Below are 19,925 nucleotides of genomic sequence, written 5' to 3'. Positions count from 1 at the left end.
AAGGTCTCAGGTCTCTACAATATATACTCGTTACACAGTCCGTATCTTTAACATTGTGTAAACTTGTTAAATCATTCTGTACTGCTGCACTCTTCTGTGTCTATAGACTCTAAACATTGCACACATACTATTTTTGGCTACGCTTGTCACACGTTCTGCACATACAGCAGAGTCCAGATTATGCTTCTATGCCCTATATATTCTGCACTTTTCTGTATTTTCTTGCATACGTAATTGTATTTGTACATACGTTTTCTTTTCCTTTCCCCTTCTTGTATAGTGTATGTCCTAACACAGCTGTAGCATATCTGAGTATATGTATTTCAAGATCAGTGGTTGAAGTACTCGACTAGTAATCAGAAAATTGATAGTTCAAGCCCCCCTGCTGCCAAGTTGCCGCTGTTTGGCTCCTCAAATTGTACTCAGTAATAGTTATAAATCGCTTTGGATAAAAGCGTCAAATGCCGTACATGTAATGTGCACAAGACAAATGAACTTGAAACGGAAACACTACTTAGTAAACTAATGTATTTTCGTGGAACTATCGTGACCATTATTTTTCTCATTCCGCTGATATAAGGATTTCATAAATAGGTATAGAAAGTGTTGCCAAATTAGAAACATTCGCCGCACCATGAATGCTTATGCAAACAACTTGAGATGCGAAACAGCTCTCTGCAAAACATCAAAGATGCGTAAAACACAGCTATGCTAGTGCCGGCAACTTACAAATATCTCGCATGCGCAGTTAGATGGTTGCCAGTTGGTTGTTGTAGTTACAGCTCAGGTAAGAAGAAGTAACGCTAGCCAGCCTACATCACTCACCTGTGGTTACTCCCCTGTGAAAATATTGGGCTCTTGCCTGTATTTTTTTCCACACGAAGGTAGGTTTATAAATATTAAGCTAATCAAGAACAAGTCTTTGTTAATCTGAACTGGAAGTCGGGCAGTTAGCTAGGCTATCCAATTGTTTTTTTTATTAAGCTCGTTTTAGCTAGCTAGCTAACCTAGCTAGGTAGCTAAACCGTTAACCCTAATTCCAGTTTTATATCCTAGATGTATAGCGAACGTTAAAGCTAGCCTGGTTATTCATTGAGCCAGTCAGTTAATCAAAAAAGTTTCAAGATCATAAACTATAACTGAAAGACGTAAAATTTGTTGATAATTATACAAGCTAAAGCTCTCTGACTGTGCGGGTTACTTGCTCGCTATCTACTTTGTTTGTATTGTGACTTTCGGACTATTTAAGATAGCTAGCTAGCTAACGCTAGCCAGCTGACTAACTACACAATGTTCGAGAATGCTAGCTATCTTATGTTAGCTAGTTAACGTATTTCAGGTAGCTATCGCTAGCTAATGTAAATAATGACATTCTCCCTTTAAGTACTTTGTTATTACTGCCTTACAGAGGTTGACAGTTTCCTAAGCTAGCTAGCTCACGTAGCTCCTTGCAATTTCTTACAAGCGAACTCGTGAAACAGTGGCTAGCTAGTGCTGTAGGTTAAAGTAGCTAGCCAACCTAGCTAACTAAGTGTCGCTGGCTATTAAGCGGATCTTAACTTATCCCAGCTATCTTGCTGCTGCTATAAAATGTAGAATAAATACAAGTCTGTATAATACTTTGAGGATAAAAGCTAAAACTCTTATTGTTGAAGGTTGTAAGTGACCTATAATTACGGTAGCTAGTAATAACGGTTATATTTATTCTGAAAATAATTCAGATTAATTTAGAAACACAACAAATGGATTCATTTATGGATTAATGATTGCAACTGGATGTTTATTGATTAACGTTGCAATAGTTCGCTATTTTAACTTTAGATAAATTGTTCTGATACGCCTCTACAGGTTGGAGATGTGTGCTGTCTCAGTTACATTTAGCTGACCTCGAGCAGATCCTTTCCATCTCTGTGGTGGAAATGCCCACTGTGACCCGGGATAAAGAGGATTCTGAATCGCTATCAGAAGACGACTTAGAGTAAGTGGCTGTGCGGCTCACCGTGTCTTACAAATGATCACTCTAGTGACAAGGACACTGCTCAAGATGATAAAAACACTAGGCCTGTGTTGATGACAAGTTTATTTTAAGTTAATCAAAGCAGTAGCATTAAAATGTCATCACTTGCAGATCTTTTAAAAATATAATATTTTTGCAGGTGGTGTTTAAGGCACACCCCTGGGGAACACCATATTTAACAGACATATTTTTTTTTCTTTTTTTCTCTTTTTTCCCCTCATCCCTACCCCCCCAACCTCCTTAGGGAGCGTCTGTGTGTTGCCTGGAGTGGTATTTGTAGGAAGATCCCTGTCTTGCTCTTCCATGCTGAAGCTGTTGTGTCAAAAGATAGAAATATTTGTGCTGTGGGAGGTACTGACCATATTGGGGCAGCTTTTATCAGTTCTAAACTAATAGAGACGTGCCCCTAGGATATGAATTTCATGTGAAATGGATTTAATGTTTTATCAGTTGCTAGGTGCTCTTCAGTTTTTTATAGTGTTGGATAATCATTTATAATTGGTCTTCATTACTTTATGTGAGCATGGCATCAATGCTTTTATGTTACTCTTGTTCATTACTGTTTATTTACTTAAAGATTGAAAATAAAGAAAGATCTGTAACTAAGTTTTTGTCTTGGTAGAAAAATATAACTTAACTTTCAAGATTGTGCGCACAGAGAGCCGACTTGTGCGGGGCATCCTTGTGAATCATGGATTCCATGAGGTAGAGCATCATGCACTGACAATAGTTCCAGTTATATTGTCCTGACCTTCACAGTTTTTATTTAAAGCCTTTTCTATACAACAGAGAGTTTTCATTAACTGAAGTAGCTATAAGGCATTTGTACTTTTTCGATATAGTTAATTGTACAATTATCTCTATTCATAGAAGAATTTTGATTCAAAATGGGTAAATCAGCAACCACACTGAATAGCTCTCATATTCCTGAAACAGAATACAGTAATGGAGCCTGTTTCCCCCCCAACTGACACTGTCTATGTCAAAGCTCAAGAATGCACATTTGGAAATGGGCAAAGTGACTGGCTTCCAAATTTCTAATCCTGATTCATGAGGGAGTGCTTGCACCATTATCACACCATCTGAGCACTTACTATTAATGCCCATTTTATTTCACTTCAATAGTGCTGGACTTCCCCTAAAATCATCATCAAAGGCAAGGCTAGTGTCTACCACCGCAGCAGTTTAGCCAAGGTTTAATAAACTTCTATTGCTAACATCTGGATTTTTCATAGCCAGTGCAGACAACTATGCCAAATCTGCCTCCACAAAAAAGAGGGAGAGAGAGAGCGCAAGGGGAGGGGCATCAATTTGGAATAGTTAGTCTATGCTATGGAAAGGTCAGTGTTTCAGTTGGGGAAAACAAGTTTATGATGGATATTATTAGATTTTAGGGTGTTTTGATTAAAATGTAAACATTTTCATGAAAATAAGAAAATGCTTAAGAATGTATTAAAGACTGGTAAACTGTCTTTAGTCGAAGCTTGATGCATTACTTTGTACATACTGTATAATTGTGCAACACAATCACTTTCTGTGTTTAGGTCCACCCAAACAGCAATGACTTCAACCTGATGTGGACTGGCTCCCATCTTAAGACTTACCTGCTTCGCACTCTTCAGGACTTTCAGAAAGTCAACCACTTCCCTAAGTACACTAATCTCTTATTGTTTTGTATTTACTCTACTAGGTCTACATGGTAAAAAACAGTGTTAGAACTTTTGGTGTTTTATGCATTTCTGTGTTCACATATACATGTATTCATTACTGCAAATGTGGCCACACTTTCATTGCTAGCATTGTGAGTTTCTGCAGAATTAGCCTTCCACTCCAGTATGTGTTCATTGGCAGTTTCAGATGATTTTTTTTGGAAGGCTGCCTTTTTGAAACGGTGTAATAGATCAAACCTGCCATGCTGGTTGAGATGAACTGCCTTATTGTTATTACAAGGGTTTATATTCCCCATCCAGTCTAGTCATTGATCTCACAGCTCCATTCTTACGGTCAACGCTTGCTTTTGCTTCCAGGTCATATGAGCTGACGCGGAAAGACAGGCTCTACAAAAACATCCAGCGGATGCAGCAGGCACATGGCTTTCAAAACTTCCACATCGTGCCCCAGACCTTTGTGCTTCCTGCAGAATACCAAGAATTCTGCAGTGAGTGCTCCTGCCCTGTGAGCGCTGGTCGCATGTATAGCTTTGCACTTATGCTGAACATATTAAAGTGTGAAAGCCCTGTGGTCATCTATTCTGCTGTTGCACTTTAATGTCTTCCTCCCCATCCTCATTTGAACCGTAGACTCCTTTGGAAAGGACAAGGGCCCATGGATCATCAAACCCGTGGCATCCTCCAGAGGCCGGGGTATCTACCTGGTCAGCAGTGTAAGTGAAATTCATGGACCACCTCAGCTGATGGCATGTTTTTGTTGATTGTTTAAATTTTTCCTTTTTTTCCTTTATTTTTGTTCTTTTTTTAAATAGCTATGCTAGTCATACTTTATCATAGCTCTGATTTATAGTTCACAAGCATGTAAAAAAAGCATTGATGCATCCTGATATTGAATGTTATAACAGTTGTTATAATAATATTGTATTAAAACCGGTATAAAAATAATGCATGCCTTAGTTTTTGGGGGAAATAAAATTCTCAGGTCATTTTCAAATGCTAAAAAATGAACTTTAGAGCATACAACTTGGTTTATGGTGTTTATTACCTGTGTTAAAGTTGTCATGGTGTGAGGAGGCAGAGGGAGGATGCTGAGTCGAGTATTGTCTTACAGACAAACACATTTATTTAACCTGCAACAGAAACGAAAGCAAAACACGAAGAACAACACTGAGCCTTAACAAGACAAGACGCATGCAATAAAAGGTTTTAGCACAACAACAACAGGCAGAGCTCAACAGGGCACCTGAAGCACAGCGTACACAAGGTTAAACACCAGCAAAGGACAATCATAAAACAGGACCTTAAATACATACATTACCAAGGATGATAACGAAGGACAGCTGTGACACATGAACCGGTTAACAAGGGAGGGGCATGACGACGAAGAGAGAGACAAATACACACCCACACAGGAGGGGGCCGTGCCGTGACAAAAGTATGACATTCTGTTAAATTCCTGTATTATATTCCTTCAGTCACATTTTTGGGAAATACTGAATCGTACAAAACAAAAATTGTGGTGAAATTGGGATGACTTGATTTCATTGAATTTTTGCCTAAAGAATCTAAACTGAGTCACTGTGAAGGCAAAGATTTACACCCCTAATAATTTAATACATATCTGCCTGATAATCACTTTACTTGCTAAACTACTAGCCAAGATGTTAGCTGAATTGGCCAGACAGCTGAACCAAAATCAAAATTGATTTATTTTTACATTTGTTTTCCAATTATTAAATATAGCATACATGTCATTGCAAAATTTGTCAATTTTATTTATATTTCAACAGGTTAACTACTATTGAACATGGCCAACTGTTTACATTTATTGAACTAGTGTATCACTAACTAGCTCCTTGACTGTTTGGATGTCTTTGTGAATCAAGTGAAGTTGAATTTAGTGATTCCAAGAACAAATGTGGTCTCATAAACATTAATGCACATTGGAATAAATCGAACACATTGAGGCATTCCCCCTTGGCAGAGTTTGTCTTGGTTTTCAGCATTGGCCATAGCATGGAGCACCCATCGTCTTTAAGAAAAGGTGGAAAGAATGCCAGTGATATTTGGAAAGAGGAATGGCTAATGTCAGTTTGCTGTGATCTAGTGCGAGACCTGAAGTTGGTAGCATCATCTTATGAGCCTCTTTTTCTAACATCCCTCCCCTGCAACAAATTTCATGCACAGGAATATGTTGCATTGCTTTGGTAGAGATATACATAGTTATGAACTAATGACCACACTATCATGTTGTGTCTGTCTTAGTATCTAAGACAGTTTAGAGACAAAGCCTTTTTACAATGCTAGCTAGTTAACTTGAATTATGTTTACTTTGTTTTATGTGAAATGTTTTTTTATTAGGATCACATGTGGTGTACATATGTATATTTTCACTAGTCAAAGCTGTACTAAGTGTGGAGCTATTTGCATAGTTTTAAAGAGCCTGCTGTTTTTTAAGATATCACCCTCTTATTACATTTATTTCAGATTATTAGTTTTGAACAAAGAAAACACAAAAGACGTTCAGGAGCACTCTACACAAGGAATTCTTAAACTGTTAGTTGCAACCAAGGGTGAATCTTGGAAGCGAGAACTGAGCATGAAAGTTGTGGGTGGGTGGGGATTCTTATAGTCTTTGAAGTTGAAGCCATTTGCACCTTCGTGATACCAAAGTGACAAAAACTTTCTGACTCTTGCTTTTCTTTTTGTCTCTTCCAGCCAAGCCAGATCCCACTGGATGAGAACATCCTTGTGTCAAGATATATTAGCAATCCTTTAGTGATTGATGGTGAGCATGCGAATATAAAGGAAAAGAATTACTAGCAGCAACACATTTTTTTAAACTAAGTTGTTGTTTTTTTTTCTTTTCTTTCTAATCTACTTTCTTTCCTGCAGAATTTAAGTTTGATGTGCGTTTGTATGTGCTGGTGACCTCCTATGACCCCATCATCATCTATATTTATGAAGAGGGACTTGCCAGGTGAGCTTTGTCTTTTTTCTCTTTACAGAAATTAAATGATCATTTTTGACAAGTAATTTTTATTTTACTTACTTAGTTACGGAATTAATGCAATTCTGCTTTCAAGGTGTACTTTCCGCATGCTTATAGCTTGTATTCATGTCTCCCATGTTATTGCATTACAAAATGTTAGCCAGTATCTTGGAGGAGCCACTATCTTATCAAGAACCAGTATTAGTTGGGCCTGTCTTCCTTCACATTTCTTAGAGTTGCTTGTGTTGCATGAGCCATGAGCTTCATAAGTATAACATGTAACTGCAACGTTAAATGCTGTGACAGTCATTTGGCACAGGTAGAGATGGCATTTAAAAAAACTGTTCTTCTCATGAGAACAACCACTAGATGGCAGCAGGAATGTTTCAGGTTAATTTGGACAAATCTACATTGGTTTATTTTCCTAAGTGCACTAAAAAGAGTGCAGTGTGCTATGATAAAATTGTAAGTAGAAAGAAATCTTGTCCTTCTGATTAATAATTATATAACATTAAGAATAAGACATGGGCTATTCACAAACTGTAGTGGTGTATTTGAATTCCACAATCAGATTATGTCCCTTGTTAAGTTCTCAGATAAGACCAGTTAGCTATCTTCCTTGTTCTGTCATTATGCCTGAAATATTCAGTAAGCAAAAGTCATATACAAGTTCTGCTGCTTGTAATTGCTGGCTGTGTAATACAGATGTCTTGTTACCGTTTGTCCAAGTCACTTTGGAAAATGAATAGTGGGAACAGGATATATATTGGCTGTGTGTGGCTGATGGAGTCTAAGAGGTCAGATAAAGTGGGGTGCAAGTATAAAAGTATAAAATGGTTGGCCTGTCCCTGTTAGCCTTGGCCCAAGGTTGGTCTTCACAGAGTGACGCTCTAGTTTATTTTCACCGCGCACTATTATTAACTGTCTGTAATAAATCCTGGCAGAATTCCGAATCCAACTTTTATCTTGGACATTCCAGTGGCTTTGCAGGCAGTCAGGTGCTCCCTATGCCAAGGAATTTTCTATTATTTCACATGTGGTGACCACCCTGTGAATACAGCAGTATTATACCCTCAAAAGACAGACTTACTTCGTGAAATAAAACAATGATATAAATATTTATTTACAAGCTCTGATTTTTGGACTCTTTCTCCGATTGATTGAGAGTTAGTGTGACTGTTAATTTATAAAGATGATGTCTTTTAACAGTACATGGCTAATCGCTAAAAGTATTTGAAATGCATTCATAACTCACCTCTTACAATTTTCCATCATACTTTTTCATTTTACAATTTTTGGAGTTCAGTGCCATAGATGGCTTGTCTTTGTATTCTCAAACCATTTCCTTTTCTTATATTAAAACAACATTGTGCATATGAACAAATCATTCTCTTATAGATAATTATCTATAAGAATACAAGAACATTTTGTTGGATAAATTTAGCTTGGACTACATGCTTGAATCAAATGTTTTTGATAATTCTATATTTAGCTTTAATGTAAGGTGATGTAAGGTAATGGAAGGTAGTCATACTTTTTGCACTGGAAACATTTTTATACATTTTTTATACATTTTTATCGCTCTTTCCCTTGAAGAAAATCTAGCTATTAATTCCTGGTGAATCATGATGCTAGAACATCTCTTATTCACATGAGTGTACCTCTGTGTGCCTACACTATAGATTTGCCACTGTAAAGTATGATCATGCTGTGAAGAACATCAAGAATCAGTTCATGCACCTCACCAACTACAGTGTAAACAAGAAGAGCAGGGACTATGTCAGGTGAGGTGGTTGTTTACTTTTCCAAGGAATTTATTCTCTGCTGAAATAAAAGCTGATTGGAAACACATTTTGCTGCAGTTACATTTAGGCTTGGCATATTATAACATAAGGGTATTTGTATATCAGTGCATGGCGTGTCAAATGCACTGATTTTCATCTATAGGAAACGGAATATAAGTATCAAAAGCTAATGGTCATACTCTATACATAAGGGCTTATTTTATCAGTAAATGTAGTTGTCAATTTAAAATGTCATTTTAATGATATATTATCATCATAAAGCTCCCATTTCTGTATGAGATCTGCTTATCTCTTTGTTGGGGGCCCTATGGAGCAGCATTAAATAAATGTAATACTAATTGGAAAAGATTTTAGCTGTCTTGAAAAATATTTAAATCATCACTTACTATTGTTCCATGTTCCCAAAAGGAGAAGGAATGCATCCTCCGATGTGAGATAATCCCCTTGTTTGCTAATCATGTCAACATTGTTGCACTGTGCTCATTTCTCAGTGCTGTTTTGGCAGAGCCAGAGACTGAGGGCCTTTTTCTTTCTTTTCAGCTGCAATGACCCTGAAGTAGAGGATTATGGGAACAAATGGAGCATGAGTGCAATGCTGAGGTATTTGAAACAGGAAGGAAAGGATACCACATGTGAGTAGATGCAAACATCACTATATCACATTCACCTGTTCTAGTATTATGAAGCACATTAACATTTATTTGTGGATTGTGAAACATGTTTATTCATGCTGTAGAATTGGACTATTCAGACTGCACTGAGAATCACGTTAGAATGAAACTTGAATTATGCTGCAAGTGGGACAGAATATGATTCTTAACTCCTCTTGTGTGACTGATTTAGCTCTGTTCCCTGTTGTGTGTCAGTGCTGATGGGTCAGATAGAAGACCTGATCATTAAAGCTGTGCTGAGTGCAGAGATGCAGATTGCTACAGCCTGCAAGATGTTTGTCCCCCACAGAAACAACTGCTTTGGTATGTTCTCTTTACTGCTGACATTACATTGTGCCTATAAAAGTGGCTGATATCTCAGCAATGTTTGGTTGTTATACATCATGTAGGCAGGCCAACAGTTTTTTATTCTGTGCTGTTAAGAGGTGTTAACTGCTGAGGTGAGTTGGAACATATTTTCTATTTTTAGTTTTTGCAAATTAGTTTTTGCAAATTTTGTAAATATAATGAGATTTATAGCAACTTGTTAGAATTTATTGTATCTATATTATTTCTAGTAATTTGTATATTTATTGTATCTATATTATCTCCCCCCCCCAAAAAAAAATAAATTATATATATATGAATTTTAAAAAAAATGTTTTATTATCTCTGGGCCACATATGTTTGTGGCAGATTCTTAGTCAAAGTTACTAACCTTATTTAAGCAACAGTTAACCGTTGAAGGCTCCAGTGCTTTCTTTCATGTCAAAGCCTGTGTTTGAGCATGCTTGTGTGAACTGCATTTTAGAGCCATTACCTCTGTTGGTGTTGGCATTAATTGCTCCTTCCCTCACTCTCCCTTTCTTTGGCACACTGTCTTTCTTAGTCCCTGCTGCTCTCCTTGGCATTCTCTTCACCCTCCTCTAGCTCTGGCAATCCCTCCAAAAATCTAAAGGAATGGAATTGCAATGGGCTGAAGGAATGTTGACTGAGCCTCCCAGGGTCCCCCACCTTCTGTGTCTTTCTACTCATTTAATTTTCTCTCTCTCACACCCTCCTCTGTCCATCTGTCATCTCTTTAGCACTGTAACATGTTTGTAGACATAACAGTTCCCTTGGAGGTGTTGGTTATCTATATGGTCAATGATGTATACCAGTTCTAAGCTATAGTATCTGAAAATTACCTGCATGAAGATCTCTCTCTCTCTCTCTCATGTCTGGGCTGTTAGTGGGTCTAAACAGTAAGGATATGGTGGTGTGGGTGTGTGCGTGTGTTAATAGTCAGGCAATGAGGCAAGTCCAGTTCAGTATAGTGCATGACTGAAGATGAGCAGCTCATGCAGGTGCAGACGTCAGTGGAATGTGATAGATCTGGCTAGATATGAATATGGTGCCAAAAAATATCCATATGCATACTAAAACAACAGGTCCCCTTTAACACTGTAAACCAGAGAATGATAGCATCGGCAGAGGTACGTGAGTTTGCGATTTATATGATAGACTAACTTGCCCAACAATAATATGATGTGTTATAAGTGTTATGTGCACTGTGATGAGTGTTCTGTGCAATTCCACTTGAACAAAACTTAAAGGGGACCTATTATGCTTTTCTGTTTTTTCCTTTTCTTTTAGTGTGTTATGTAGCTTTTTGTGCATGTAAACACTTACAAAACAGTATGCAGTTACAAAGCCAAACATACATGACAGGGTGACGGTCTCTTTCAAAGAAACTGCTTTTCTCCGGTGCCTGAAATGCCATGTTGGAATTTCAGCCATTTTGTTTTTTACAAGATGATGCAATCTCTTAACACTTTCCATATTGCCCACCTGCTGGCAAGCTTGACATGCCCTCAGACAATGCATAGTGATACTGAAGGCCAGGTGGAGTTTAAATTTTGTGGCCATGTTGAGAAGTTTCTGTGTTGTGCACTTTGCTCTGCCAAAGGTAGAACCACAAAGAAGACAAGTTGAAGCAACAAGTTGCTTAAATTAATTTTACCACTGTTCCCTCTGTTGTTCTAATTATTTTACTGTGTGCCCAGCACTTCATGGTTGACTGCTTCAAAAACCATTTGCAGTTCGATACTGAATGCACCTCTTACTTTGTGTGGCCCAGTGGAAGATTTCGATTCATAACCTGTAAATATGCTGTTTTATTTGTGGATTTCTGATGTTTTAAAGCAGACAAGGTAGCTACTTCAAGTGTGGAGTTGTTGGCTCTAGCTAAGCCATTGACCCAGAATGTGGGCTTCAGGTGTGGGTTTCTTAGCTAACAAGACTGACTTGACAACTAATCTTATTGAGTTGTCATGGTTTGGCTAAATAGCTACAGGCCCACTTTTACCTAAAATTGTTTGGAAATATGTTTTTAGACCATTAGATGTTGAACAATGTTCAAGTGTGGATTTGGATTCATGATTAAAAGCTGTATTGTTACGGGTTCAATCCACAAGAGGCTTCTGATAAATGGCTAGCTAAGTTTCTAATGCCCCTGGTATTTTTTCATGTGTAGTGGAGGAACCACTCTGTCAATTGATCGGTCAGAACAGAGTGGGTGAGCTGACTAATCAGAGCAGACTGGGGAGGGTTGTCTTAAAGAGAGGAACTCTTACAGAGTGTTTCAGACAGAGGTTGATGCACAGTATGAGAAAAATAATATTTTTGGCACATTGAATCATGTAAATATGTTCTACTAGACCCAAGAAATAAAATTATGAACATGTGAAAATAAGCATAATGGGTTCACTTTAATTATTACTTACAGTTGTAAGAGTTTTCTCTTTTGTCTCCTGCAAAGCTTCTTGGAAGTGCCTTATACAAACACTATGTAGACTGATTGCTGGGCACATATTAGGCTCAGTCCTGGACTAAGGCCTTTACAGTACATTGCTGTATGATGGAACAGTGGAAAAAAAAAAGATCCTGCATTCCCAGTTAATAATTTCAATCTGTCATAAAGGTATCTCTTGCCAGAGGGACCTTCAGCCAGTTCACATTTTGTTTCTATTCCATCAACAAACATATCTGATCCAGGTAAGCTAGGTGCTGAAAACACCAGGGTCATGGGTTCAATTCCTAGTGAGAACATCTGCCAAATGCTGAAAATGAAAATGCTAGTGAATGCTAGTTTCCTGGACCAGATGTTTCAGCAACTACAACAAAATGGAAACAGGAAATTTTGAGGTGTGTGTTACTGGTTCATCTTTTATTTCTTCATATAAACCTACTATCAGTGTAACTAGTGTCTTAAATATATTATTTTGCATAGCAGTAGATTGGAAAAAAATCACCAGAGAGAAGAGAGATGTGGAAAGATCTTTGACCAGATGTACAGATACTAAGATATGCTTTTCGTCCAACAAAAACACACTGCTTTGGTCAAGCAGGGCGGGGGTCATTTTACAGAGCTTGACTTGCAATTCATCTTCCCTGCTGTTGCTCCCTCTGTTTTTATACTCCCATAGCCATTTTCTGACACTCAGGAATACTGTTCAGTTACAGTAGCTGAAAAGAGGTATATTATTCTGAAGTTCAAATTAAGCTCGCAATGATGAAAAAGCGCCGGCCGTCCACTGACGCAACCTTTTACATCAGGCAATAATGTCACGTTAGCAATTAGACTAAAAAGGGAAAATGTTTAAAACTAAAAAGATGATTGTTTAAAAACAGGCCGAAACACTCAAGGGCTTCTAGTGAATGACCATTCTTTACAGATTTCTAAATGTATACCCTGCCCCTGCTTCCCTGCATCTTTTAAATATTTTTTGTTCCAATCCACTCTCTTCCTCCCCGTTGATCACAGTTCTCTTTTCACCCCCTGCTCATCTCAAACCTTCATTCCTTCACCTTTTCTGTATGAAGCCAAAGAAAATCTGGAGGTGTTACCACTAAGACTTTAAGATTCATTGGTCCTGTGAAACGAATTCTAAATGTCTATTAGCTTAATCCTTAAAAAAGCACTTCATCTTACAATGTAGCTTTATCTTGCATTTCAGCTTCTTCTCCACAGTTGCCCCATTCTGCCTTTTTTCAGCTTTACTCCATTGTACACATAAAAATGGTGAGAGTTAATGTACATATTTATTCTCCCAAATGTGTCTTGGCTCTGTTATGTGACATGCACATATAAAGTGGTAAACGGTAGTAGGCAGTGATGCAGAGGACAATAAATAAGAGCACTAAAAAACTTCAGTAGCTGAAAGCATTAAGTAGGGTACTTGAGAACAGGCCCCGTTTTGGTTTTTCCAGTTTACTTGCCATGTCGCCCACATTTGGACAAAAGCCATATGGGCCTGTTATGCACATTGTAATTTTTATACCCAGCAAATGATTCCCTCAACCATTTAGGCTCTTTATTATGATAAAGCAAGGTTTCTAGTGGGTTACCATTTTATGGCCCAAATTGCAGCTCCTATCTGAATGAGCCACTGCTGTAACTTAATCCTTTATTGCACCCTCTCCTCCTCTGATGTGGGAAGGAGAAAGAAAGAGTCAGCTTCTTCGTGCTTTGTGAAGAAATTGTGTGTGTGTGTTGGACTAAATCTGTGTGCGAGTGAGAGAGAGAGAGAGACTGAGACTGATATATGTACACTCCATTTCATCTACATGTAATAAATTGTGTGTGTGGCTGTCTCTTAAATGCCCTTAGTGTATTTGGCTGTGTATTTGCGGTATACTTTAAAAGGGCCCTGCATGTGGGTGTCTGTGCATGCATTTGTCTCCATATCTTAATTAGTTGCTGTATGTCTGTCTGCAAATGGGAGTGGACCAGATTCTGCCACCCATGCAGCTCTTCAGCACTGCTGCTCAGGATTAATCGACAAGCTGTGTGATGCTGAGAGATCTGAATACTTAGATATTATTAGCCAAGCCAAAAGCTTAATTTATTACACAGCACTCATTTCCCCCTAGTCCTTAATGTATCACACACCACTTCTTTTCCCTTTCTGCATCATATCAGATGCCATATCGTTCATGTAGGCACATTCTAGAAACTGGAAATTTAGAAAAAATTTTTTAAAGTGTATTTGTCCTCACAGGAAAAATTCATGTTTGTTAGAAGGTTAATAGAATATTGCAGTATAATCTGGTGTCTGATTTTGGCATTGCAGTGACAGTAGTAATGATATTATCTTGGATTCTAAGCATTTTTAAATCTAGTTGGAAAAAAATCTGACTATATATACCTTAAAGATTTCTTATTGTTTTGTGAAGTTTTGCCTTCATACATTTGGTTGTAGACCACCTGTAGTAATATTAACATTATTATTTGCTAGTTTTATAAAGTTTTATATAGTTTAATTGGCAGTTAGATATGTAGCAAGTCACATAACACAATTACTTTCATATTATTTTACATATCTTACAAGTTTGACCTTTAGTAAATTATTAGTATCTTAAAAATATAATTGCTGGGATTTCAGTTAGTAACAGGAAATAGTTATTGTCTAGATATTTTAAAGCATACTAAGTAATTGCCCTGTTTTGATCATGTATCAATAGGAAGGCAATAGGATATATCTGCTGATATATCATCATGTCAAGTTCCACTTTGTGGAATGCAGAATGATCCAATGCAGAATGCAGCTGTTTATGCAATGGTTCCTTAGTTACTTTGATCTTAACCTGACTTATGCAGAAACCGTACAGTCAAGCTTTGTTTACCAGGTCATTATAAGCACACTGTATAAGATAAATCTGTATTAATATAGACAAAACTTTCAGTCTGTCTCCATGTCCTTAAAGGAATGGTAAACAAGTTATTTAAAACAGTTACAGAGCAAACAATTAGTATCATAAATAAACAATTACAAAAACAGATGTGAAATGCATGTTCTGTAAAACAACATTTTTTTTTCCTGGTTAAATTTCTTCTATTGGTAAATAAAGCAGTAATCAAGCATCATTTGCTGTTTTAGAGATAGAAATAATTTGTCTAGAGAAACAAATGGTAGTTATCCATATCTTCTGATACAGGGTTTTATAGTCACATAATTTCTTTTGAGAATCATCTCTCCTAAAGTCTTCTAAACTGTTTAAGAACAGGAAGACACATTGACGACATTGTTATCCTTGGTAACGATTTGTAACAGTTGTAGAAAATAGGGATTAGATTGTTATCTTAGATAATCTTTTTTTTTTTTTTTTGTGTTGTCCTAAAGTAGGGATGTGTGAAAGGAGAAAATAATCTATAAATGATAACAGTACTATGCCAGAAAAGGTGTTATCTAAACATGATGAATTCTTTGTCCACTCACAGCACCAAAATGCATATTTCTGAATACAAACAGGGAAAGAAACACAGTGAGCAATGTAAATGACAAATTAAATGGTTGTGATCCTGAACAGCTATGTTTGCAGTTATGAAAGCTGAAACTGAATGTTTCTTTAAGGTATGCTTGATTACTTGCCTTTCTTCAATATTATTCATTAGTCCTAGGCCTCTTTGTATATATCCCAACAAGACTTGCAACAGTGTAAGTCTTTCACTGTAGTGCTGACATTTCATCTCTGACCTCAGGCAGGTACCTCCACCCATTGTTAAATTGTTTATAAAAAGTCACCCAAAGCAGGTTTGAAACCATTTTTTATGGAATGATGCAATAATGTCAGCTGTCACAATGCCCCAATGAAATATGCAACACCACTGTTATTGTTGTTGTGGCTTGCTGTGTGGTGCAGTCATGGTGGCGGGTTTGGGCTGGATTTTAGGGTGTTCTCTTCCTTCCTTCTCTTCCATTGCTCAGGCTCATAATAGCACTTCACTCTTGATCTTCCCTTGTTGATATTTATTTATTTTCCTAACTGTGAATATTTTGTAGTCACATTAATCATGCCTCCTGCTATAAGTAGAAGAGCCAGAGAGTGAGAGCCTGCTTGTAAGGGCTGTGGCATTGGGGATGACCAACTTCTGCTCCTAATTGGGGGAAAATGCTTAGCATATGGAGCTTGGCTGGCAGAGCTTGGCGAGTGTTTGTGAGTGTGTGTGTAAGTTTGTGGGGGGTGCATGAGTGGTGCATGAGATTGTGGGGGGGGTATTCATGGAGGTTAAAAGGTTATGTGCACATTTGTCTTTCCGGGCCTATTTTTGTGGGTTTTCAGTTGCTGTATTTTCTCCTTTCTAGAGACTCTAAGAATATTTTGATCTTCTCACCTTTGTGTGCATTTAAAGTATTGTAATAAAAGTGAGGGGGAAACCCTTATAGAAAATAAAAAAAATAAAAAAAATCCTCTTTGCCTGGGAGCTACAGAAGGATCTAGCCCTCCTCTAATGTTTCTGGCCTTGGTACAATTTTACATGCAATCTGGCGAGTCTGACCTCAGCACCCCTTTCTGAATAGCTCTACTGTTCACAAAATAAATAGGGATGGAACTCAATATCTGCCAAGAATCATTGCTTAATGAAGGATCAAGTAATTACAGTATTCCTGTTAGCTTTGTTTAGTTGAGGACAGTGATGACGGCTGTTGTAGTTTTAAACTTCTGACTAACACTGCAAATTTTAAATTGGGAATAGTCCCTCTCATGACGTAATTGGATTACTCATCTAATCAGTATCCCAGATTAAAGAGTAACTGAATCTGGAGTATTGCATTGCTGCCCACACTCCGAGTGACCAGTAACCACCCTCTTTGTTTATCCAGTAGTGTGAGGCCATGGCAGTGAAATCAGATCACTGGCTCAGAACCACATACACACAGAAAGACAAACTCTTGCCATCGTGACGAACTGTTTAAGAGCTTGGAGTAGAGCGAGCAGAATGGGCTTATTTGAGCACTTGGAACACCCTCTTTAATAAAAGAGCATTATTGTACAGCTCTCTCTGCCTGCAAGGCTTAAGATGGACATAAATACTTCAGAAGCTGTGGCATTGCCAGTTTCCTATGTCATTAACATATGGTTGTGACCATTATATATTCAAGGTGCAGTAAATGATACTTAAATGTGCGAATTTGATCAGTTTTGATGCAATCATTTTATTGCTCATTTCTATCACTGCATTTGTTGATGTATTGTTAGAAATAAATGTATTGGTATATTAACTGTGGTTTTTCTGTAGTCACATACTGAAAGAATGTTAATAATAATAATAATAATAATAATGAAAAAAAAAACTTGGGTGATGATTCTTAAGGTGCGATGAAAACAGGCATCAGTTTTACACATTTTAAGGCCTTTTAAGAGTTTAGCTTGGTCACACATTGTTTGTCATTGTGATGTATAGTTTTCACAAAGTGTTCACATATTAGAAAATTTATATGTGCCACTTAATTCATCATACTATTATTATGAACATTTTATGACTTGCTGTAGTTTAACATTTAAAATCCCCTTTACATAAATCTCAGAACAAATATTTATTTCACTTTCACTTATTTCAGATTCATCCTTGCCATCAGTAGCAAACACTTGAACTAGCCCAGATTTTGAAAATATATTTCTAATGTTTTCTTGACTTTGGATGCATCTGTAATATGTTTATCTTGGTCTGTTTTTATTCTCAATCATTACATTAAAATGTTAAGTGTATTGAGTTTAACCAATGCTCAATTTATTAGCTGTTTGAAGAAAATGGTCTACAGATGATTGGATATTTAATATGCACCTAATCAGTACCAGACAGCAAGTATGCTGTCAACAAACTGCTGTTGTAGGCCTCTTTAGTAGTACTGGCTGTCTCTGTGTGGAGAGCTTAAGGATTTGGTTGCCTGTATTATACTCTGTGCTAATACTGTGTGTGTATTTGTGTGTGCGCGTGCGTGCGTGCGTGCGTGTGTGTGCGCGGGCGCGTGTGTGTGCGTGCGCACGCGCATGTGTTTCGGCCTGCAGAATTGTATGGGTTTGATGTTCTCATAGATTCCAACCTCAAGCCATGGCTCCTGGAAGTGAACCTTTCTCCATCCTTGGCATGGTGAGTGAAATATTGGATATGATATTCTAAGCTTACGCTTCTATACCATTTTGTTTGTTTTTATATATATATATATATATATATATATATATATATATATATATATATATATTTTACACTTAGTTTATGTTAGTATTTTAAGGCTATATTATTCACTTTTAATAGTGTATTTATGATAGTATTTTAACAATTTAATTCTTATTCAATAATCAAGTGTACTTCTTGTACAGATTCTCCTGTAGCTTGCATGTCATCCATTGCTTGTTTTGAAGCGCTGACATTTTAAAAAAAAATTTATTTTTAATTTTTTTAACATTTTTACCTGCTTGGGAGAAAAATTAAAGGAATGATTTATTATTCCAAAATACCCATGTAAGTTTCTTTTACTCAGATCAGACTGGTAAACTTATATTTCCATCAGAAGATTAGTGCATGCCCAAAAATGTTCTCAAAAATCCAGAAAGCATCTTACCTCAAGAAAGACTTGGCAGATGCTTGCTCTTTTCACAACTAACCATGGCTTCACAAGTAATGAATCAGTATTGCCATTTACCTATATTTTTAAATTAGAGCTTGCAGCTTTAAGGCCCGTTGAATTCCAGATGGCTGGCAATGTCAAGCATAAAATAAGAGTACCTTTTATAAGACCTTTGTTTAATTCTTTCCTTGAGGCTGACATTTGTTCTGCGTTGTTGTGCATGAAGAACTGTGTATGTGTAACTTAAATAAAGGTGCACATGTAGAAGTGGGTTAGTTCCACCCTTGCTTTTCTTGCAGTTTGTTAAAAACCATGACTCAAAGACAGCCTTCATGCTGGTTTGGCAAATGGAAAAAGAAATTCCTTATGAATTCTCAAACAAGTCAAGGGTTTTACCTCAAACACGACTCTGCCTGTAAGCATACTGTAAACATGCCTATAAACATTTTGTACAGTGATTCTTAAAATAGACCAAGTTTGTATGACACATCAGTTTAAATAGTAAAGTTTATGGCATTTTCATATTTAGTGTCAATAAATTTTTATTCAGCAGGATTTATGTCATCCTTCTCTTAAAAAAAGTGTCCTCATTTTCCAGTGTAAGAAAATATTACTAAATCTGAAATTCCTGCCCTGCAATTGCCATTTAGCCTTTACCATGGAAGCGTTAACTAGTCAACTAGTTTCAGTTTAACAACTTTCTAATTGCCCTAATACTGTTATTGCTTTGTGCACAGTCCTAAAAGACAGTTGATTTATTTTGTTTAAACATGTTTGAGTCTTTGAAGAATTAGTTATCTAGTTTAGGCAGAGTAGGCTAGGGATGAGCCCTCTGCAGTTTTCCATTAAGATTAAGGATGGTGAAGAACTTTGGCATGTGTTTTGATTTTAGGAAAACAGCTATAGAAATAACATCTCAAACAAAAACCTGGTTATTGCATACTACTGCTACAGTGCTGGATTATTTTACTGTACAATGTTTGGCACATGCATGCACACCATGCAAATTAATAGATTAATTCTTAAATGGATCTTATGAGCCATAACTAACCATAACATTAACAATGCAGCATTGTCTGTTTATTCCTGGATCCTCCACCCTCCCTACCCTCCCACATTTTATAAATGACCAGTCTTATGTTGGCAAGATAAAACCATATCTTCTATATTTTGTGACGGTATGGGCCTCAAGTAACAATGTGAACATTTTAAGTAATTTTTACACTTATGGACAAATGTTGCAGATAATGATCTAACCCATGACCTATCATTTAAGTACCTTTTAAAGCCACTGTTATAATTTTGAACTTTTTTTTGCTAACTTCTACCAGACATTACCACCAAATGAGTTTACCCCCTGCATATAAGCTCTCCATACAAACCTTTTCTCCAAAGCTCC

At 37.0% G+C, this 19,925-nt stretch overlaps 1 protein-coding gene across 3 annotated transcripts in view; it reads left to right on the top strand.

Moving 5' to 3' along the window:
- The first annotated feature begins 693 nt into the window (after nucleotides 1–693).
- The window catches only part of ttll5 (tubulin tyrosine ligase-like family, member 5), a 58,987-nt gene continuing 39,755 nt past the window's right edge, over nucleotides 694–19,925 (top strand). Inside the window, exons 1-13 of one of the 3 annotated variants that reach the window (XM_081722342.1) lie at nucleotides 694–787; nucleotides 1,849–1,978; nucleotides 2,262–2,368; nucleotides 2,640–2,722; nucleotides 3,562–3,668; nucleotides 4,045–4,175; nucleotides 4,318–4,400; nucleotides 6,406–6,475; nucleotides 6,583–6,667; nucleotides 8,362–8,463; nucleotides 9,025–9,116; nucleotides 9,351–9,458; nucleotides 17,967–18,048. In XM_081722342.1, the coding sequence (XP_081578468.1) occupies nucleotides 709–787; nucleotides 1,849–1,978; nucleotides 2,262–2,368; nucleotides 2,640–2,722; nucleotides 3,562–3,668; nucleotides 4,045–4,175; nucleotides 4,318–4,400; nucleotides 6,406–6,475; nucleotides 6,583–6,667; nucleotides 8,362–8,463; nucleotides 9,025–9,116; nucleotides 9,351–9,458; nucleotides 17,967–18,048 (1,259 nt within the window). In that variant the 5' untranslated portion in view covers nucleotides 694–708. The other 2 variants (XM_081722344.1, XM_081722343.1) reach the window with 2 other exon arrangements.

Source organism: Electrophorus electricus, chromosome 10 (assembly GCF_041902795.1).
Source record: "Electrophorus electricus isolate QZ-2024a chromosome 10, ASM4190279v1, whole genome shotgun sequence".
Classification (NCBI taxonomy): domain Eukaryota; kingdom Metazoa; phylum Chordata; class Actinopteri; order Gymnotiformes; family Gymnotidae; genus Electrophorus; species Electrophorus electricus.
This window is presented reverse-complemented; position numbering and strand designations above follow the sequence as displayed.